Here is a 24,081-nt window from a genome sequence, read left to right as displayed (position 1 = left end):
ATCCCTTTCTCCTCCATATCAGTGAGAACCTGTCTCAACTTCTGATAGTGGGCTGGGGGAACCCTCCTGTAGGGCAAGCGAAAGGGGCGCTCATCCACCAGATGGATGCGATGTGTGTATCCTGTGACCTCGCCACAGTCCAGAGAGTCCCTGGAGAAGATGTCATGGTACTCGGTGAGCAGCTGAGTGAGCTGGGACTTGCATGCCTCACTAACCTGACAGGAGCTGAGGTCAATGTCACTGAGTCCGAGCTCTGACAAACTCCTAGCCGGCTGGACAGGGGGACAGGCACTATCTGTGGCATTGGACTCATGCCTCCCTGCAACTGATTGCAGTCCCTGGAAAACATTAAAGTCCTCAATCGCCAAGCATGGAAACACATCAGCCAACTTGCAGTTCCTTTTCAGTGTGATGGCTTTGTCAGATGGATTGACAACAGTCATGGGTACCCACCTATCACCCCAGAGCGGTGTGACAAGTCGACCTACGAGGACACTGCGTGGCATGGCCTTGGAGTCTGTCGGCTCCACAACAACAGTGCTTCCAGCTGACATAGGCACCTTAGCAGGAAGTCTGCCCCAGACTAAGTGCTCGTGCCTCGGTAAGAGTGTCACGGCCTGGGTGAGCTTAACAGTACCTATCTTCTCAGGAACTGCACCACCCCTCCAGCGCTCTACATTCGTGAACATGGACAAGAACTGTTCAACGTCAGGACTAGACGGATGTTCCTGTCTGGACGCGATGTCCCAGTACTCAGTACCACTCTTGAGTACATGGGCCACATGTTTAATGACGTTTGTGCCGACTATCAGATCATCATGCTGACCGGGTACGACCAGAGTGGGTATGACAAAGGAAACACCATAAAGCTGCATGTTGAGGTCATAAAAACCATCAGGCCTAGTCTCCAGACCACCGCAGCCAATCAAGACAATGTTCTCTTCAGGCTGCTGCTTCTCAGGTAAAACACCCCCAGAGCGGAGCTTCTCTACTGCATTTTCACTGATACTGCATGACATAGAGCCAGTATCCAACATGCCATTAAGCTGCACACTCTGGTTGACAAGAACAGGAGCATAGAACAAGTCACTGAAAGCCTGAATCCTCTGTGTCGCCTGAATGACCATACGCGAACCCTGAGGTGCTTTGGCACACTTGTCTTCATACAAGTGAGCCAGGTCGGAGACATCAGTGAGGGATACATCTACATTACCCACACCATCCCTCTCTAGGTGTGGGTTTAGTAGTTTAACGGACGAGACTGACGACCAGCTCTTCCACCAGGCTGAGAACGGAGCTGGTTGGGCGGCTGAGGATGAGGACAGTCCCTCTTCCAATGACCAGGAGACAAACAGTTCATACATCGGTTCTCCCGGCTGCAGTGGGAAAATGTGGAGTGATCCGGAGACTTACAAACCCTGCACAACCTCTGTGGTGCGTCTGGCACCCGCCCTGCGGCGTTAGCTGGCGGTTGAGTCAGCATCGGTGTCCGGACTGCAGCGCTAACTGGAACCTGAGTCTGCATTGTGACCAAACGGTCTAGCAAGCTCACCAAACTCCTCATATAGTCATCACCGCCAGAGACAGGTGCGGGAGACGGTGTAGGAGACCTTGCACAAAATGGTATAGGAGATGACGCATGAGCCGGGACGGGAGATGGCACCACTGGCACGGTCGTGTTCAAGTCGGGAGCCATGTCGACTACAGGGACATGAACCTGTGAATGGAACCTACGCTCTACCGCGCCTGCTTCACGTTGTCCACCTGCAGCAACACGGGACTTCCTCTCCAGCATGTGCTCATCAAGCCTCTCCTGGATCTCGCTAGCAGACCATTTCCCTGCGGACTTGAACTTAAAAACGTTGGCAAGAGACTGATCTGGACAGTGTTTGATAAACATCATGCTTACCTCGTGGCTTGGCTCTTCAATACTACGGCCCTGCCACTTCAAGCATTCGTCAGCCACCTCCACTGTTTTATTAAGCCTAATCCAATACTCCATAGAGTCCTCACCTGGCTTGGGCAGCGTACTGTAAAAGTCCGCCAGGGGCATGCTCGAGTATGTGAGGTCACTAAAGTGTTGCTTCAGTACATCAAAAATAATGTGGGGGTTCGCTATGTGGTCGACAGATGTGTTGCGCAGCTTTATCCTCACCACGTCCCCTGCTTTCCCCATAAGCTTAGCTAGAATCTCATGTGACTGCTCACTAACTGGAATGGCTCGCTTCCTCAAATACAAAGTCATAAGGCTCTCCCACTCATGAACTGTAAACTTATCAGAGCTATCGCCCCTGAAAATAGGAGGCTCCCTAGCGTCTGTCTGCATTACCACTCTAACACTAGGAGCTGTCTCCAAACGCTGTTCAGCAGACCTAGCACTGTCTGTGTGTGTGTTTCTAAGCACTTGTGTTTCCTGCAGCTTAGCAGTGATTGACTCTCCTATCTTCTCTGCTAACCGAGTAATGAGCATGGCTAACTCACCCACTGGCTGCTCGCTGTTACCTAGCACAGCCCCTTCACTGATACCTGGCCTGGCCCGTTCTACGTAGCGTGTGGAGGTGAACTGAGGAGTGCCAAATGTGGTCGGGTCTCTAGGTCCTGGTGCTCTGGTGTCTGGTTCCCCGCCCTCTAAGAGCTGCCCGAAACTCCTACCTACACCTAGCCGTAAACCCCCACCCACATCTAACTGGTACCCCCTCTCCATAGCACACTGGCGATCCAAGAGATCCTGATCAGCAATGTTACCCCCACCTACGTACGAACCACCCTCTGCCATGTTCCTACCTCTAACACTCAGATAAAATAAAAAATAAAATAAAAAAGTGAAAAGCTCAATTCATTTAAATAATTGAATCTAGAAATCACTAAGAGATTGAAACAATCACACACAATCAACAAATTCACCAATAGATTAATCACATATGCACATATCCAGTAGTTTAGATCAATAGATTATTCACACGAGTCCTTCAATCACATCAACATTAACCTTTTTTTCCTTTTTTTTTTCGTGTGTTTTTCTTCCTTCAGTATATACAAATGTCCTGTTCACAAGCCCAGTCCATGGTAACCACAGCTATGACTGTCCAGTGTCCACACAGCTCAACTCCAGTCCACTGTAACATGAGTGTACAGTCTGTAGAAATACCTGAGGACGTCTGGGGCTTGATGACGACAGCAGCCTCCCGCGGCGAGCAACTGATGTCGCTCTCAGGATCCAGGAGGGTCACGGCACCAATGTAACGGGGGCAGTCCTATGCTGTTCTATGCTGGTCAGCCTGCTGCACGCCCGTCACTCTCATCATCAGCTCTGCGTTGTGTTCTAGTTGGGTGGGGCCCCAGGTGTTGTGGGGGCCCTCAGTCTCTCATCATCATCATCATCAAGGAAGGAGGGGGGACACACAGGACTCTATTTGGCCCACCTTGCCATTTATTTTGGTTTCAAACCCTTCGACAAACGTCCAGTCCTCCAGCGGGAGCGGTGTTTCTTACGGACGTGGGGGTCGAAGTTCAACCACTGCCCGGACTTCACTCGTGTGCGTTAGAAGGAGAAACCGTCCACGGGACTCTGATGTAAGAAAGGATAAACAAGTATTTTATCCCACAGCTTGCAGTATCTTCTTACAGGGATACTCAAGGTTACGTTCTCCTCAACCAGCAAAACTGTCCTACGGTAAGAAACACGTGTGGCTCGGCTCGATTGCTGCTTGAGACTCCTCCCACAAAACAAAAATGGCCTCTCCCGCGTTCCCTCTTCCGTGTACCCACAAGACCTCTCTCTTAAAGCGACAGTACATGTATATGACGGTCGTTGGAAAACATACATAAAAGTAAATAATGACATAAAATAAAATGTAGTAAACACAAATAACAGCACACAGACAGGATTTGGTGATATTTCATACTCAAACAAAATAAAATAAAAACATTAATTTTAACCTGGTTACATTAATCATCCAGTATCTTCAAAATATACACAATTTATTCAGTAAAATTATAATTATTTATTAGTATTGTTTATCATTTATTATTATTGTTATTTGTCAACCCCAATGTTTTAGATAATCTGCATTACCATCTCTTAAACATCACCATGATTTGTCTAGGTTTGGTTTTATCAGTAATTTCCTATTGTTTCATTTTCTTATTTTATTTTTAATTGACCCCTGAAAGCCATAATCCATTGCTTCGTTTAAGGTTGTGTACATGGCTCATCTCTGAAATACAAAAAAAAGACAGAGTGAGAGAGAGAGGGAGAGAGTGCATATTGCCAATTTGCAAAGATCGTGAATTCATCACTGTCTCCGGCTCTGCTCGGGCTCAGATGTAGTTTGGAGCCAGGACAGAAGAACTTGGCTGAACCCTTCCTTAAATGCCGCTATTCCAAACATATTTGCATCTAACACTTCTCATCATTTCTGCCATGTCCACGGTGGCCTTCGTTTACGGACACATAAGAAATGCAGTTGGAAGAACTTGACTTTGAAAACAACCAATTAACTTTAAAAGGTCTCAATCCTAGTGAATCAAATGTGAAACCTTGTCCTAATAAGGTGGCTGCAAAAAGCCCGAGTGTTTGTGTGCCAGCTGTTTACCACGTCCTTAGTTTTCACTGATTTATTTGAGCTGTTTTAAGAAGTCATATTAAAAAGTCACAAATCTCAAAGCATTTAATACAGGGATTAGAGCAGATCCGTTTTTGATTCTTTTCAGCCATGCATATTTATCAAAAGTAGCAATGCAAGGCATGTAATGAATCAGAAGCAGGACCCTAAGAAGAAGACTCTGGTTTCACAGCTGGAGCACTGTACATTTAATTAACCATAAGGTTGCTTATACTTATACATATATACTCTATAAACATGTTCTGTCAATTTAAAAAACTGCAGGACTGATTTTTTTTTTTTGGGTCAATTGTCCTATTTTTTTTATGTTGATATGTGGATAAATAAAAATTAAATGTGTTTAATCCATAGAAAAATATGTAGGATCATCTAATCCTTTTACATGCTAATGCTTAGCTAAGCAAACCAATGGACAAAATCATGGAATTAATTCTTAATTGGACTGCTAATATTTTAGGGATCAGACTTTGCCCCATTTGCCCTCCATAGTAAAACAAAATATCTGTGTCGACAGGTACACTAGATGTAACAAAATATCTATCTATCTATCTGTCTATCTGTCTATCTGTCTGTCTGTCTGTCTATCTGTCTATATCTATCCACTCACCCATCTATCTATCTATCTATCTATCTATCTATCTATCTATCTATCTATCTATCTATCTATCTATCTATCTATCTATCTATCTATCTATCTATCTATCTATCTATCTATCTATCTATCTATCTATCTATCATCCACCCAACCATCTATCTATCTATCTATCTATCTATCTATCTATCTATCTATCTATCTATCTATCTATCTATCTATCTATCTATCTATCTATCCATCCATCCATCCATCCATCCATCCATCCATCCATCCATCCATCCATCTATCTATCTATCTATCTATCTATCTATCTATCTATCTATCTATCTATCTATCTATCTATCTATCTATCTATCTATCTATCTATCTATCTATCTATCTATCTATCTATCTATCTATCTATCTATCTATCCATCCATCCATCTATCTATCTATCATCCATCCATCCATCTATCATCCATCCATCCATCTGTCTATCTATCCACCCATCCACCCATCCATCTATCTATCTATCTATCTATCTATCTATCTATCTATCTATCTATCTATCTATCTATCTATCTATCTATCTATCTATCTATCTATCTATCTATCTATCTATCTATCTATCTATCTATCTATCTATCTATCTATCTATCTATCTATCTATCTATCTATCTATCTATCTATCTATCTATCTATCTACCTGCTTGTCTGACTGATCTGCATTACTGTATCCATATGCTTTGTATACAGTGAGCAAATCCCTTCCGGTGTGCTTGTGTGGGTTGGCTTCTTTCTGTTATTCATCAGCAGGTTATAGATTCCCCACACCTCTGATATGAAACAGGATGAATAATTTAGGTCGCAAATATTTGTCCAGTTTTTATTTAAACTTTTAATTCATACTGTCAAACCCATGTGGAATGTTCCCAACAGTTACCTCAGTTTAGAAAAGAAAACACCCGTAGTTCAATTTATCACATCACCCCTTTTCTTGTTGTACTTCAGGCCGACAGTGTGCACTAAGAACTCGCTCTCCCATCGCCACGTGTATTTTGTGCTGCTGCAATTCTACCACACAGTAGTTGTAAAAGAAGCTTTTATCATAAATCAGTTGTTTTATACTGCTTCATGCTTTTGCTGTGAACTGAAATTATGGCTCCCTCCAATTTTCAAATTAATGGGCGTAAAATAATGGGTTATAAGTGTGCAAAAGGTACTTCATTTCAATATTGCAATGTGAGTGTGTCCAATTAATCACTGTTGCGTGATGGGACCTTGGACTGGTAATATGTCACATACTACTGTGCCCTGAAAGTATTTTTAATTTTATATGCCTTAAATCTGAGCGAACACACTCAATAATGTAATATATTACACACACTGTAGTGCTGTACAATTTTGCTTGCCTAAGCTCTATCACACATCACACACTTTAAAACCCTTGGCTCCTGCATCAGAAGGAGACAGTCAAGGAAGAGGAGATGACTTGTCTGCAGTTGGGGGGGCTAGTGTGGTGGGGTTGGGGGAGGTATGTAAGAAGTTCATATTTGAAGCTGCCAAATTTCAGGCAGGAGTGCAAAATATGATAATTGATATCAGTGACAAGTTGTTATCCTTTGGAATTGATGCACCAAGTCATATATACATATATGTTTTATATATATTTTCCAGAACATAAATTGCGTGTACATACACTCTGCAGCAGACGTTTATAGATTGCCAGAAAAGCAATTGTTTTGCCTCTCTGGCAATCTATAGCCCTCAATGGCCCCTGCCTTCTCTTGTATAATATATCATGTCCTGGAGGAAATATTATCTGTGCTGTATTAATAAAAAGAAGTAGGTATATTTTGTTATTTTACTATCTTTTCATTTCTTTGAAGTGCTTCACCGCTCAGCTTTAGTGGTGTTGTCCACTCCACTTGGGCACTCTGGGTAATAGCCTTTGCGTCAGTGCTCCACAGCGGCGTGCTTGCAAATGAAATATCAACTTGTCGCACCGCCAAGGCAGATGACAGCAGACTTTGCTATGCCTGCCACAATTCACTCAGTCTCGTGGCCAGCCCAACTTGTAGAGGATTTCTAAAAGGTAGCTTTTAGATATATCATTCGAGCATTTTAGGAATAAATACTGTTTAGTGGCCTTTTACCAGCTTATTGCAAGAAAACAGAATCAAAAGAATCATGAGCAAGTTGGGATGGTTACACTACTGTATATGTTTGGGTTTTTTTTCCTTTTCATAATAGACCTGAATAGAAAGCTAAAATGGCTAAATTTGAAGAAAATTTGTTTTCTTTTTTTTAAATGAGTATTACAACAGGTTATACAGGTTAGTAAAGACAGACAGGGAACACCAAGTGAAGATGGAAGGTCAAGCTATGCAGCAAAAGTGTAAAAACGGGCTTCAAGCCCACCACACTGTGGTCAGGCCTTTATTTGAGACTAGAGCCTGGCATGGGGATGGACTTTAACTCCCGGTGTGTCTGGCCGTGTGTTTCAAAAAGGCCTTTTCAATTTTTCACGTCAATGTCACTGTTTATTTTCAGTTTCTTAAAGAGGACTGTGATTCACTGCAGTATTCATGTGCAGGACTGCAGACTAACATGTCATACTGGTGGGGTGGGTGCCACTAAGTTTTTCATTTAGTGGAATTAGCACATGGTTTGGTTACACCAAAAAATTGTGGCACAACTGACTGATTGGATCCCTGACTTGTTTTCCATCATCCTGATAAATTGCTCACATGCCACATTGTTACTATGTGTTGGCAATATTATATACTGTGTAAAATGTAATTACAGTGGATGGCATTTGTTATGAAGTTTGAGGTTAGTGTGCTTAAACCGTGTAGCTGCAGATGCAAATTTTGAGTTCCCTGCAACAGCCGGTCTGCAATAAACACAACTGATAAACATACACTGAGGAGCCACAACATTATGACCACCTGCCCAAAAGGCTGTTGGTCGGCTGTTGGTCTTCTGTGTGCTGCCAAAACAGTTCTGACTTGCTGAGACATGGACTCTACAAAACCCTGTGGTATCTGAGCTATGTCCTGTGGTATCTGGCACCAAAGCATTAGCTGCAGATCCTTCAAGTCCTGTAAGTTGTGAGGTGGAGCCGCCGTGGATCGGACTTGTCGGTCCAGCACATCCCAACGATGCTCAATTGGATTGAGATATGGAGAATTTGAAGGCCAGGCCAACACCTTGGACACTTCACCATGTTCCTCAAACCGTTCCTGAACAATGTGTGCAGTGTGGCAGCTCACATTATCCTGCTGAAGGAGGCCCCTGACATCATTCAGCCATGGAGGGGTGCACCCAATCTGCAACAGTGTTTAGGTACGTGGCACATGTCAATTGACGTCCACGTGACTGGCCAGACCCAGGGTTACCCAGCGGAACATTGTCCAGAGAATTGCACTGAAGAGAAGTAGAACACGCACATCACCAAAACTTGAAATCAGGGGTTGGACAAAAAAGAAACTAAAATGAAGATAAATGAAGGTCCGTACAATATGCAGTTTATTAGGACATCCACTTCAGTCTGAAGAAGAGCATGTAGCACAAAATGTCACTTTGTGGATGTCTTAATAAAGAGTATCACAGTCCTTCCACTGGGTTATCGTCTTCCCACGGTGCATCCTGGTGCCATCACTTCTCCAGATAAATGGCACATACGTATACAGCCATCCACATGATCTGAAAGAAAATGGAACTCGTTGGACCGGGCAACCTTCTCCCACTGCCCAGGGTCCAGATCTGATGCTCGCATGCCCATTGTAGGTGCTTTCAGTGGTGGACGGGTCATCATGGGCACTCTGAATGGTCTGCTGCCATGCAGCCCTGTATGCAGCAAGGTGCAATGCACTTTGTTGTGACACATTCTTCCTGTAATCATCATTAAAATTTTCTGTGACTTGTGCCACAGTAGACCTTCTGTCGGTTTGGACAAGATGGTATAGCCTTTGTCCTCGTGCATTGATGAGCCTTGGGCACCCAAAAGCACTGGTTTGTGGTTTGTCCCTCCTCTGACCACTGTCGATAGGTACTCACCATGTTGACCGGGAGCACCCCTCAAGCCTTGCCATTTCAGAGGACCAGAAGAAGAAGAAATGGAACGATTACAGTTGGGTGCCTATACACCTCTGGTGCTTCGCCCCCATATAAACACAGCTACAGTGGCTTGCAAAAGTATTCATACCCCTTGAACTTTTCCACATTTTGTCACGTTTCGACCACAAACATAAATATATTTTATTGGAATTTTATGTGAAAGACCAACACAAAGTGGCACACAATTGTGAAGTACAAAGAAAAGTATACATGATTTTAAAAAAAATTTACAAATAAAAAACTGAAAAGTGCGGTGTGCAAAAGTATTCAGCCCCCCTGAGTCAATACTCTGTGGCACCGCCTTTTGCTGCAATTACAGCTGCAAGTCTTTTGGGGTATGTCTCTACCAGCTTTGCACATCTAGACTGAAATTTTTGCCCATTCTTCTTTGCAAAACAGCTCAAGCTCAGTCAGATTAGATGGAGAGCGTTTGTGAACGGCAGTTTTCAGATCTTGCCACAGATTCTCAATTGGATTTAGGTCTGGACTTTGACTGGGCCATTCTAACACATGAATATGTTTTGTTTTAAACCATTCCATTGTAGCCCTGGCTTTATGTTTAGGGTCGTTGTCCTGCTGGAAGGTGAACCTCCACCTCAGTCTCAAGTCTTTTGCAGACTCCAACAGGTTTTCTTCCAAGATTGCCCTGTATTTGGCTCCATCCATCTTCCCATCAACTCGGACCATCTTCCCTGTCCCTGCTGAAGAGAAGCACCCCCAGAGCATGATGCTGCCTCCACCATGTTTGACAGTGGGGATGATGGTGTGTTCAGAGTGATGTGCAGTGTTAGTTTTCCGCCACACATAGCATTTTGCATTTAGGCCGAAAAGTTCAATTTTGGTCTCATCTGACCAGAGCACCTTCTTCCACATGTTTGCTGTGTCCCCCACATGGCTTCTGGAAAACTGCAAACGGGACTTGTTATGGTTTTCTTTTAACAATGGCTTTCTTCTTGCCACTCTTCCATAAAGGCCAGATTTGTGCAGTGCACGACCAATAGTTGTCCTGTGGACAGATTCCCCCACCTGAGCTGTGGATCTCTGCAGTTCGTCCAGTCACCATGGGCCTCTTGGCTGCATCTCTGATCAGTGCTCTCCTTGTTTGGCCTGTAAGTTTAGGTGGACGGCCGTGTCTTGGTAGGTTTGCAGTTGTGCCATACTCTTTCCATTTCCGGATGATGGATTGAACAGTGCTCCGTGAGATATTCAAAGCTTGGGAAATCTTTTTATAGCCTAACCCTGCTTTAAACTTCTCCACAACTTTATCCCTGACCTGTCTGGTATGTTCCTTGGACTTCATGATGCTGTTTGCTCCCCAATATTCTCTTAACAAACCTCTGAGGCCGTCACAGAACAGTTGTATTTGTACTGAGATTAGATTACACACAGGCTGATTCTATTTAGTCATTAGGTCAACATTCGATCATTCAGCAATCATCAGGCAACTTCTGAAGGCAATTGGTTGCACTCAGAGAAAAGAGGGCTGAATACTTTTGCACACCGCACTTTTCAGTTTATTTGTAAAAAAAATTTAAATCATGTATAATTTTCTTTGTACTTCACAATTGTGTGCCATTTTGTGTTGGTCTTTCACATAAAATTCCAATAAAATATATTTATGCTTGTGGTCGTAACGTGACAAAATGTGGAAAAGTTCAAGGGGTATGAATACTTTTGCAAGCCACTGTAGGTAATTCTTTGAGCCACTCAAGATGAAAGATATAACTCTTCTTGGAAATTTTAGTTGTAGATGGCCGCTCAGTTTCCTCCAGGGACTTCTCTGCTGGCTGTGCCCAATCATCGGGTCAAAATTGATTTCTTCTGCCAGGTCTGTTGAAAAGATGGCCTTGAGAGACAAAAGGTGGCAAGGGCATTGCAATCGTACCAGGTGGTGGAGCATATTTATTTTATTTTACTATGGGCTGTCAAGATTGGGCGGTATCACGGTATGTACCAGGTGATGATAGAACTCTTGGCACTGCTTTACAACAACACTGGCTTTACATGACTTGAGTGAAACAGCTTTATTTGATTTCCGCATGAGCGCAACGTGGAGCAGGCGAGCAAAGCTGTAAATGCAGAACAGGACCCCTACCAAACAATAGTATAAGATGAGTGAGAACTTGCAACTAAACAGGGGGGCACTTCTGCATCTGGACATGGTTCAGATTTAAGAAAACTCCACTGAGCATAAAAATACTCTCTTTGAAGTTGTCAAGTATTCATTTCTCTAGATTAGCCAAAAAAGGCATCACCATGTAGTTATAAATCCCCATCCCTAATCCTCTGTGAATACTACACATGATCAATGGTCACATGCATGTTTGCATATGAAACTAGTCGTTGGTGTCGGTCGTTAGGCACTGTATTGCACTGTATTGTTTATAAGGGTGGGGATACCTGCAGTCAGTTTAGACTGAAGAAGTCACTTAGTTGAGTGATAAAATGTATCTGTCAATAAACATTGTATCCAGATGAAATGATTCAACCTTCTTTGAAATTCATATAAAAGCAAAGAACAGCTGAGGACTGATTTAAAAGTTTCTCTGGGTGTTCTGAATCAAGTCATTGGATCAGCCGTCATCGAGCGGCAGGCAGGGAGACACCCTGGACAGGCCGCCAGTCCATCACAGCACACATAAGAAACACAAGAAAACTGTTTGAGCAGGTATGAGGGAAGCCCGCACAAAAGAAAGAGATGGCGAGGCTGTTTTCATAAGTCAAAATCTTTCAATTCCTTTGTTTCATATTTTCATATACAAAGTCCAAAAAAACAAAGGCTGCTCGTAGTAAAAGCTGAATGGTGGTTTTATATACTATCAGTATTTGTGTAAATTTATCCCCATAACAGCCAATAGCCACCCTCCTTCTGACGTCCAGTTATGTGGGAACTTCCTCATCATTTGCAAAGAGACTCCACACACAATGTAAGTTATGTGTAAGGGATATTGCAAATAAGTGTTCTTAAGAAAGCATTACTATGAAATTATTAGCTCAAAGTGTGTTATACTCTACCATTATTAATGCTTTACCTTGACTACACTACAGACTAATATATGTTGAAATATACTGAAAGAATGCTCTTTAACATATGAAGCACCCATCTTGTAATTATAGCTATTACTGACTCTTGAGTGATGTTTTTTTTCTTTCATTCTTTTAAACATTCCGGTGTACTTGACAAGCATTTAGTGGTATTTTGCATACATGTCTGTGTTTGGACATGTGCAATATGTAGGCTGATGTGGGTTGGATATTTCTTGATGCTAACTATTTCAATTCCAGCTGAGTGTGAGGTACTAGCGGTGCTAGCGCTAGCTAAAGCTGGGGAAGTATATGGCTGGGACTGAAAGATAAGTGCATGATTTCAGGTTTAAATTATGCTGCAGTTATGCTGCTGTGAACACCCCCTATTGCAGGTGCTTCCTCACTTGCATGAAATCATCTTTAGTGTAGCTTGGTGACAGTTGAGCATTTGCCACAGCTGTGTGTCGGGCTACCTGCTGAGTTACGCTGGTTCTTATCATAATGTTAGAGAGCAAATGCTTGGGGGGTATCATTTTGGAAAGTATCCTGACAGGATCTGACAGTGTCGCATAGTCACTAAACAGGAATAAATCATCTTGCTGAGTGGGCGCTCACTTTATTTTGTGCTCTTTTCCCTGCCTTTTTCATTATTTTCCTCACAGAAATGACTGAGTAGATAAATCCTACTTGAGAAAATATGAATGCTTGAAAAAATCATGTAGAATGCACTGCTTTTCAACCTCATGAACCAGTCTTTATTTGTTAATACTGGAGACTGGAGTGGAACACCAGGAAACATTCAGACTGAGGGCAGATTTTGACCAAAGGAAACAGCCTGCGGAGATGGAGCAGGTCTGCTCAAACATCACGAAAATAGACTTTATGTGCCTTTTTTTCATAACCAAGCAAAACATCACTTTCCCTGCTTGCTGGCGTAAAGAGCTGGTTCTCGGACAGTTTGATTAAAACTACTGAAAGCGATGCAATAATTGCTTTCTTGCTCGCTCCTGGCGAGGTTGTTGATAGACTTTTTAATACTTGATGCATTTATTTTGTTGTGCAGACTGCCTGAAATTATGCTTCCAGGATTTCAAAAGCAGAATTCTTAGAAATTTGGAAATGTTCAAAGTTGGTCCTCCAACACTGTGTGTGTTATACATGTGTGCAATACATGCACAACATATTTATTCATTTTCATTTCTACAAGCAAGTGGCATCATAGTAAGTAATAAGATTTCATTTTTGTCCCCTTTGTAATCATTTGTGTTCCCACTAGCATGCCCACAGAGCCCAACTCTTACATAATAACTTGTATTACTGCATTTGTCTGAGATGTTCTGGATGCATCCACGCAAAGGAGACATACATATACCTGGGGACTATTAGCCCGCCTCATGTGTGGGGTCTTTGGAAGGTCTCTAAGTGGTCAGATACATGAAATAAGAGAATAAATTGAGATCTGTCTGCTTTATCTGCCACATTTAATGACTAGTAATGACCAACATCACCCTCCAGTGTGCTGTGTAGCCTGATATAGACGTGTACAATGAGATTTTATCACTCCATGACAGTTCCGGAAATCTATGCTGAAATCATGCCTACTAATTAAAGTGGTTGTCTTGCGGAGGCGTCGCTGAGCCAGTGGTAAAATGTTGTAACTTTCTATCATATCTTACAGTCGAGGGCTTTTTAGTGGCTGAAATATGTCTGAATCCCACTAAAGCCCTGTTTTAAGGGAACACGCTTGTGTGTAGAAGCTACCAAGTGCAGTTTAAGTGATATGACTGGATGAGAGTTCTCCGGAGGCTCACTAAGGGCTATTTTAGCACTCCAATGGGATTATCATTTAGGGGAAACCGATGGCTCTGTGAATTACAGTGGATGCTTGGTGAGCCAACATTGTGTGCCCCTAATGGAGGTGATGGAAGTAGATGTGCATATTGTATTGCTTTGATGATGTCACTGCTTCATACGATCAATTATTCTTTTTTTACTGTCTCTTCACTGTCTGTAGCTCTTCATTTTTCTCCGCCCCTCATTTGTTTCTTGAAAGTTATAGTCATTATTCTGTATATGAAATAATACTGCAAAGTCACAGAGAGGTGAATCAGTTCATCTGAACACGTTTAGTGGGAGAAACGTTTCATCGCTCATTCAAGTGACCTCGTCAGTCTCACCTGACTGCAGGTATCCCCCAACCTTATAAACAGTACAGTTGCATAATGACCGAAACCAACGATTGGATTCATCTGCAAATTGATGTGACCATTAACTAGAGTTACAATGGCCACGTGTACTATTCACAGAGGATTGGGGAATAGTTGCAATCACAGCATTGTAAAATGGTGACAGATGTAATCTTGCCACCGAGGGGGGGGGGGGGTTGTTCCATCTTTACATATAGATGATCACAAGATGCCATCTTCAGGGATGCTTGTTCCCTCTTCACAAAGATGGACACAAGAGGCTATCTATGTGAAGGATGAACGACCGTCCCTGAATCAAGAATGGGGGGGGGGGGATATCGTGTTACAATGCTGTGATTGAAACTATTCCCCAGTTCTCTGTGAATAGTACACATGGCCAATGTAACTAGTTAATGGTCACATCACCCTCACACACTCTCTGGAAAACAACAAACAAGGAAAGCCGTACAGCCTGCTGGTAGCATAGGAGCCGCATAGCCACGCTTTCCTTATGTATCAGACCGGCTGGAATGATCGGATGATTTTCTGCCCTTTACGCTGGTGGAGGTCAGGGAGAGCTGGTGTAGGCTTGCTTTGCTTGATGACAAGTAATTTTTGCTGGTAATCCAGTTTATTAGAACTTTAAAGACCTACGATGGTCAACATTACTCATTTCGCTCTGAAATGTAGCTAAGCTGCTCAAATTCAAATGAGCTAGCTTGCTTTATTGATAGCACAATTATCTATGACATTGTAACAATTTACCACCTTAATGGCTCTGATTGGCTCACACTCCTGCCATAAGCAGTGCCTTCCCTCGTCTGTTGATTTCACCTTAAGCTACACAATATGCATGCATCATAAACTCCCAACATTCACAACGTTAAAGGCAATCCTGAAAAAAAGCAGAGCCTACCCTTCCCACTGAAAAACTAGATGAGTTTGTGTGCGATACGGCCATTTGCTGATAGAAGTTTAAGGACTTAAAAAGGACATGGACATAAAAATAACATTAATAATATGTTATAACACAGCATACTTGTAACTAGAGTGAAATTTTGATATGTTTTCTGTATGGTTATTTTGATTAAATTATCACAGGGTAGGCAGTGCCTACCCTGATTGCACGTCATTGGGTAGTAGGTTCATTTCTTGCAAAGGGAACAAATCTGCTGAAATTAATTAAAGTTTCACATCGGTAAAGTAGAAGCTCTTCTATTGTAGTGCCAGTAGGTGGCATCTCATCTACAGATGTAAATTCTGTGGCATATCAATATCCCCAAGACAAATTGTAGCAAGATGTGGTGTATCTGCTCTTGTGTCTACATGGCAACACTTAACAGCAGGTTACACAAAATATTAGTGGTAATGTGGGTATGCACTTACACAAGTCAGGGATTTCTGTAAAGAAGAAGACAGAAAATATAAATGCATATACCAATAAATGTTCTTTTAATATTCATCCTCAAGTGATTGCATGCTTCTTGCATCTTTTATTTGCTAATGCTAAATTCGATTACCAACAACCATTCTGTAATTATTAATGCATATACCTAAGCAGATTAGGTATTAGATGTGCATGTGTGGACTTGTTAACTGTAGTTTATTTCAATTCCCTAGGCGAATAACCTATAAAGGTTGGCTGTGTTTAAGGCATATTAAGGTATGCATGAATGAAGGAATGTTTTCTCGTGAGAAATGACATATGTATGCACTACTCTGCCAGTGTGTCTCGAATAACATCATCCCATGTGTACTCGATAAAGAGACAAGGTCTGTGATAAACTGGCAAAGTTTCAAGCTATGACGTTGATTTGAATATATCTAGATAATATCACTGCCACGGAAGTCATGTTTATGTCTTAGTTTGTCTGTCTGTCTGCATGATATCTCAAAAATGAATCAATCCATTCTCACAGCATGTGTGATGTTTACACCCTATACACTTCTTGACATTTTGCACTTTTTTTTTCAAAAAATTTCCCAGAGAATTGTATTCTTCAGGCTTGGTAGAAGTTGTAATGCTTTTATTGCTATTGGAATATGTAAATTTACTGGGTTCACATTACTACAGGTTTTCCTTAATATTTAGAATATACCAGGATTTTTAAAATCAAACTATGCTTATCTATTTTTGGAATAATAGGTATGAGTTAAGAGGGAACTCCTTAAAACTATTCCCATTAAAGTGTCACTCTGAAAAGGGGAGGGGGGACTTTCTACGAAGCTCGCATCTATAACGCCCTATAAGCATCTGTAACGCCCTGTAAGCATCTATTGCATCTCTAACACCCATACTTTCCTATAATGTGCATTACAATGACTAACGGCTGTGGCTGAAGACTGTGAAATAGCACTGAAGTCTCATTCTGCATCTCTACAAAACGTCAGCAAAACAAGTTGGCTATGATGCATTATGACATTTGACAGATAAACAGGCTAATGATGACATATTTATAATGCATAAATCCGTTTTGAATTGACATAATGTATCATAAAGGTGGTTATGAGGTGTTGTGAGGACGTATACATGGTTATAATGAATCTTGCAATGACTTATAGCTACACTTATAGGGCGTTATAGATGCTTATAGAGCGTTATAGATCCAAGCTTCATAGAAAGTGTCACCGTTAACTAGTTTAAAAATAGATTAGATAAATGTTGGTCAACGAAGGACTTTTTATACAATTATAAAGCTGAGTTGTGATTATTGTGAGTATTGTGTGACTGTGATTATTTGTGAGACTAATGTATTTGTGAGACTATTGTATTTATGTGATTTGTGATTATTTGTGGGATTATTGTGATTTTAATAACTATTGTGGTTCTTTTTTTCTTTTTTTGTGGTTGTTTATTTTGATTTGTTGAGTCTGGTGTAGAGGATTTGTATCCTGTGCCAGAAAAAAATCATTAAATTTCATTAAATTAAAAAAAAATAATGATAAAGGCGAACAAAAAAAACGATTTGGCACAATAACAAATGACTATAGTGTTTTTTATACCCAGAAGTGTAACTCTCTCTCTCTCTCTCTCTCTCTCTCTCTCTCTCTCTCTCTCTCTCTCTCTCTCTCTCTCTCTCTCTCTCTCTCTCTCTCTCTCTCCTCATTCATCGCTCCATTTACAGAGTGAGTTACAGTAGCGCTTGTTTTGAGCCTGTCTCTGCCTAGACTCACAAGTCAGTCTCTAAATGCTTCACTCAACTAGAGACTGAGGGTAATCTCCCAGCTTGGTGGAAACAATTAGAGTAAAAAAGGAAAAGAAAAAAAACCCCTGCATTGCAGAATTAATCCCAAGTCTTTAGGGTGGCCCTTCATTCTGGGGCGGCGACATGCAGGAGTCGCCGGCTTGTAAACACTGTCGCACCAGTAACACGTGGATTACAGGACGGCTCAGCCAGTCACCGAAGAAAAGTCCTTAAAGATGACACACACATGTCTTCTGCGGCGAAAGATCACAAATATGCATGTTACTGAAAAGCTGCTCAAAATTAATATCCGATTTTAAAGATTTTGCACGCACTTGTGAAAATGTAGGGGGGGGGATTGTTAACGCTATGTTAATTAGTAAAACGTATTAACGATCGGCTTTGGGGAAAGTGTGTTTTTTGAGAGGAGCTGCTAATGAACCACCACCACTCACGGCCCCACTTCCGCCAGCTGCCAGTGGCCAGTGGAGGTGGTCGTGAGCCTTAGGTACCTTGGCATCATCCTGGACAATAAACTGAGCTTTGATCACCACATCACAGACGTCCATAAACACTTCCAACAAAGACCCCCCGCCATCCACACACTTAAGGCTCTCTCAGTCACACCCCACCTCCTGCTCCTTTGTTAAAGTATTGTAAACTACTGATAAGACACGTTAGCTCCTAGCTAACGGGTCTGACCCTTTAGCCGAGCGGTTAGTGATGTCACCTTGTGGTGCAGTACACCTCGTATCGAATCCCGCACCGGGCAAGAAAATAACCGGTTAAAGTATCATTGAACTGTAACAGTGTATAGTATAACAGACTTGTGTTGTTGTGCTGTTCTCATTTTGTGTTCATTCCTTGTGAAACTGGCATGTATTTAAAATGGCTGCTGATGATTAACAATGTGTATGTCACTCCATAAAGCGGCTAATGAGTCACTTTATCGCAGAGGAAATGTTCATGTCAACAGCTTTCATTACTGCATACATAAAAGTCCTCACCTGGTCAATACCGGTCACCACCAACAAACCTCTCCATCCCCTGCAAACCACACTACCTTCCACTTGTGGTCAGGAGGGCCTACTACTACCTCTCTCAGATGTAATCCAGCACTGTTGTCTACTGAGGTATTGATTAGAAATAGAAGGAATCGAGTGTACTCAATTAATGGGGTAAACCAGTCTAATTTGTTACCTATTCCATGACAACCTCAGACTACCACAAGGGCTCCGGTTATCTCAGCAAAGCTAGCTTTACTCTATCAGATCTCTCGCCAACAAATAATTTTTAGTAAATGACATTATCTTACAATTCAGATTTTTTGGGTTTTTTTGTTACTGCGACGTGGTTAACTGAGGGCACCAGCGCTACTGTTCTCAACGATGTTCTCAATGAGACAGCGCCAGACATTTTTAGTTTTATGAATACCTGCCGCACTGGCAAGAAAGGAGGAGGAGTAGCTGCCTTATTTAAAGATGTTTTCCAGTGCAAATAGATTTTACTTGGTGATTTTACTTGCTTTGAGTACCTCAGTTTTACATTGACGGGTGCTCCCAAAATTCTATTTTTAACCATTTACAGACCTCCAAGATATTGTTAACTTTATCGATGATTTTACTGAACCGCTATCAGCTTCTTTATCGTAGCAGGGGATTTTAACATTCATATAGTAGATAATAACATGGACAATAATGCCAAAGATCTCTTCGCCCTACTTGACACTTTGGTCTCTCGCAACATGTGAAAGAGCCCACGCACGCTCGAGGGCCTCATTCTAGATTTGGTTATCTCTGAAGGTCTCAACATTTCATCCATTATGATTAAGGACTTGGCCCTATCTGATCACTGCTGTGTCTTCTTTGACTTACTGATCGTACCAGATGTTCAAACTAGCTCTGTATCTGTTAAGAAGAGGTATATAAATGAGAGTACTAGTGCTAGGTTTATGGAGACAATAACTATGTCACAAACCATGAATTCATAGTCAGTTGATGTACTCCTAGATAATTTTAACTTTAAATTTCTGAATGTCATGGATGTTGTTGCACCAGTGAGAGTCAAGAAAACGCTGAGCAAAAAGAGGGCACCTTGGAGAAATACCATGATGGTAAAACCCCCAAAAAGAGAATGCAGGAAAGGAAGGCAAACTAAACTTCAAATCCACTATGACTTGTATAATTAAAGCCTTTATAATTTTGACTATGTGTTATCCAAGGCTAGACAGCTACATTTTTCTAATTTGAAAAATTAGAACATTAATAATACCCGAACTCCATTTGCCATGGTTGACAAGCTTCCAATACCCCCAAAACAGATAGCCCCAGAATTCCACTCCACAGAGAAATGTATTGAATTTGCTTGCTTGCTTTTTTGGTGAAAAAAATTAAAACTATTGGACAGACCATCAACACCACACAGTCAAGCAATAAAACTATTCAGTCCCTATGACCACCAAGAAATAATCTGGTCATAATGTCACAATTTAATAACATTGATCAAGAAACTCTAGCGGAATGATTGAGGTAATGACTGAAATAACAATTGCTTATACGAATTTGCTTGAGTTCTAGCATAATCAAAAGAGTTGACTGGTAGTCAGTCTTTTCAAGGCAAACCAAACTGTTCAGTCAAATCAATCAAAATTTACGAAATTATATTTTCAATGATGTAGTCTAATCATACCCCAGGGGAAAACACTGAAATAATATTTTGGAGCAACTAAGCAATCCATTACCAACCCTGTGATTGCATGTTGGAAATTTTGAATAGCATGTGGCAGTAGTTTTGCAAATACTTGTACATAATTTTCACAGTGAAGAGCAAAAGGAATATTTTTGGGTACAAGCAACTTTGGAAGCATTAGGTTTATATTAAAAAAAAAAAGATTACTTAATGCCAACGATGTGGCAAAAAATGTGGTAACTTTTGAAACTCTGAAAAGGAACTATGGCGATCCCTTATCATTGTGAAAGTCGGATGGAGGGACATGGAAAATCTGGATCTGGAGTGGAGGGACTCGGAGGCTCTGGATTTGGGGTTGGGGGACCTGGAATGTCTGGAACTTGTTTAAGGGAGGGACTTGACATATCTGGAAATGTAATGGTATGAAAATTCTGGAAGAAGGTAAGGAGAGAAAACTGGCATTATGAGATGGTTAAAGGAGTGCCTTGACTTCTCTGGATATTGGTTGGAGGGAAAGTGGGGCATCTGGCTTCATTGAGCAAAAGGAGGAAAAATTCCTTTGCGTCTTTGCACGGAAATGGGGGAAATCTGTGTTTGGAAAGGGCCATAATCTTTTTTCTGAAGAACTAAAGAATGCTTCTTATTTCTTTTGGTAAAGCCTTTTGAGGGTTCCTGGTTTTCAAGTACTGGCTTCTCCAGAAGAAGATAATCCATTTGTTGAAAGAGGAGAAGCCTTGTGTACGCCAAGAGAAGGCAAGGCAAAGCAAAAACTTCTTGACCCTCACATCTCCATATGTCAGCTTTTTTGGTATTTTTGCCTTTAAACTTTGGGTTGCTGAATAGTTTACAAAGGAAATTTAGAGGTCTCTTCATTTGGTTATACATCATAGTTCACATGATTAATTAAAATTGTGCAGTGGAGAGATACAGACAGCAGTGATGACTGTATATAATTTCTATTAATCAATTTTGTAACCAATGACTATATTACAAGAGGAATGTCATTGTTTGGAAGGAAAGTAAGGATGTGATTCTTGCCTCCATCTAGTTTTCAGTTATAAATGTGGCATTTACCATAATTCTTTATTACTACCCCAATGTGTCAGGTTATATTAAAAATTGAGTTCAACACACTCTTGGGCCACCATATTGTTCCAGTGTTGATGGTGCAAATGATACCTGGGATTTTTGTTCTGTTGTTGTCATTAAAAAGCAATAGATATGATTCACTTTTGGGATGTGAGAGTTGGAGGGATGGTGTTAATCATATGAGGTGAGAGATGGCAGGTCATTTATAATCAATTGGAGTAAGAGTGTGTACAAAGGGAAGACTCCTTAAAAGTGAGTTATGTTGTATTAAGGTAAAATGTTAAGTTTTATTAATGTACTGGTGGTATCTATGAACTGTAGCGATCATCATCATCATCACCTCAATTCCATATCCTCTTTGACAAAAAGACCTTTATTTCAAGCAATTATTGAACTAGTTTATATATTATATAATGTGTCCCAAAAACTTTTCTCTTAATCACTTCAGTAAGAGCTTCACATTATTCTTAACCTGGCAGTTCTGGTCCATAAGATTTAAATAACCTTTTTGCTTGAGAGAGAAAAGTGTATTTCCTTCTTATACATGGCTAATTCTGGCAGAAATCATTACTAAATAAATATGCAATTGTAATTATATCAAAAGGTGTGCATTACAGTACTTACATTTCTGTTTCTTTCTCTATCTCTCTTTCTCTGTCCTCTTCCTTCTTTCCCCATCCATAGGTCCATTGCTGTGTGATGGACGACAGGCATGCCTCCTCTTCCCTCTCCTCCTCCTCTTGCAAGCTTCTCTTTTATTCAGTTTTGGTGAGCGCACCTGTCCAAACAGCTGCCGCTGTGAGGGGAAGATTGTCCATTGTGAATCAGCAGGCTTTGTGGATGTACCAGAAAACATCTCAGTTGGCTGCCAGGGTCTCTCACTGCGCTACAATGACCTGCACACTCTGCTCCCTTATCAATTTGCTCACCTCAACCAGCTGCTCTGGATATACCTGGACCATAACCAAATCTCTGTCCTGGATAGCCGGGCTTTTCAGGGGGTCCGCAGGCTGAAAGAGCTAATCTTGAGCTCCAACAAAATCAGTTTGCTGCACAATGCAACATTCCATGGGATTCCCAACCTTCGGAGTCTGGACTTGTCTTACAACAAATTGGAAGTGCTACAGCCAGGTCAGTTCCATGGCCTGCGAAAGCTGCAAAACCTTCACCTACGCTCTAATGGCCTCACTAACATCCCCATTCGAGCATTCCTGGAATGTCGAAGTTTGGAGTTTCTGGATTTGGGTTATAACAGAATTAAAGCTCTAACACGCACCACTTTCTTGGGGTTGCAGAAATTGATGGAGCTGCATCTGGAGCACAACCAATTCTCAAGGATTAACTTTTTTCTGTTCCCACGTCTGGCCAACCTCAGGTCACTATACCTGCAGTGGAATCGCATCCGGGTTGTCAACCAGGGCCTTCCTTGGACTTGGTACACACTGCAGAAACTGGATCTATCTGGAAATGAAATCCAGACTCTGGATCCAGCTGTTTTTCACTGCCTGCCCAACCTTCAGATCCTTAATCTGGAATCCAACAAGTTGTCCAATGTTTCGCAGGAGGCTGTTACAGCTTGGATCTCACTAACCTCCATCAGCCTAGCTGGCAACATGTGGGACTGTGGGACAGGTATATGCCCACTTGTGGCCTGGTTGAGGAATTTTCGTGGCAGTAAAGACACCACTATGATCTGCAGCAGCCCAAAGTATCTTCAGGGAGAGAAAATAATGGACGCCACGAGGAACCATGGCATTTGTGAGGAAAATGACTACTTTCAGACTGAAACACCCTCACCCAGCCAAGAACTTATTTCTGAAACTACTACTGATGCCACCTTTGCCCCCACTTCTGCTTCACCAGTCCTGCCCCCAACAACTGCTTTTGGACACGTTCCACCATCCAGACTTAAGCCCATTCCTCATCCCATTTTACCCACCCAGATGAGCAAAGACCCTAGAGACTCTGTTTCTCACATCCAGCCCACTATCAATAGCCTGTTGATCACTCCACCGCCAGAAATGGAGCACATGACTCTACACAAAGTGGTGGTGGGCAGCGTTGCACTCTTCTTCACTATGTCTCTCATAATTACTATTATCTATGTGTTATGGAGACGTTACCCAGATGCAGCCAGGGTGCTGCAGCAGCAATCCATGGTGAGACGCAAGCACCGCAAAAAGAGTCCAGAGCCAGAGCAGAACCTGAGCTCTCAGCTCCAAGAGTATTACATGAGCTACAATCCTGCTGCTACCCCAGAGGGATTGGAGGTGCTTGGAAATGGCACTGGTGCCTGCACATGCGCAATCTCTGGTTCCAGGGAATGCGAGGTATGATCCATCGCATCAGCCTAAAATATAAAAACTCAGAAATCAAAACATAAAGGCTCAACAGAGGTAAATACTTTATCAGCCATGCACTGTAGAGAGAGACATTTGATGTAGAGTTAAGCACTTTCATCTCATGGTTCACAACATGTTTGACTTAAAATCTTAAACGTTTTCAATTATTCAGGTTTTCAAACTTTAATTAAACCACAAACTGGGAAATAGAAATTGCTCTGTGAACCAGGGAGCAGTGGTCCA

General features: G+C 41.8%; 1 protein-coding gene across 1 annotated transcript in view; it reads left to right on the top strand.

The window, feature by feature from the left end:
* LOC130122163 (leucine-rich repeat transmembrane neuronal protein 4-like) overlaps positions 1-24,081 on the top strand; it is a 151,940-nt gene that overhangs the window by 29,159 nt on the left and 98,700 nt on the right. Inside the window, exons 5-7 of the mRNA XM_056291205.1 lie at positions 19,777-19,867; positions 20,667-20,778; positions 22,181-23,826. Coding sequence (XP_056147180.1) covers positions 19,777-19,867; positions 20,667-20,778; positions 22,181-23,826 — 1,849 coding nt within the window. The remainder of the gene's footprint in view (positions 1-19,776; positions 19,868-20,666; positions 20,779-22,180; positions 23,827-24,081) is intronic.

Source organism: Lampris incognitus, chromosome 12, assembly GCF_029633865.1.
Source record: "Lampris incognitus isolate fLamInc1 chromosome 12, fLamInc1.hap2, whole genome shotgun sequence".
In the NCBI taxonomy this organism is placed as follows: domain Eukaryota; kingdom Metazoa; phylum Chordata; class Actinopteri; order Lampriformes; family Lampridae; genus Lampris; species Lampris incognitus.
The sequence above is the reverse complement of the archived record's forward strand: the minus strand, read 5'-3'. Positions and strand labels throughout refer to the sequence as shown.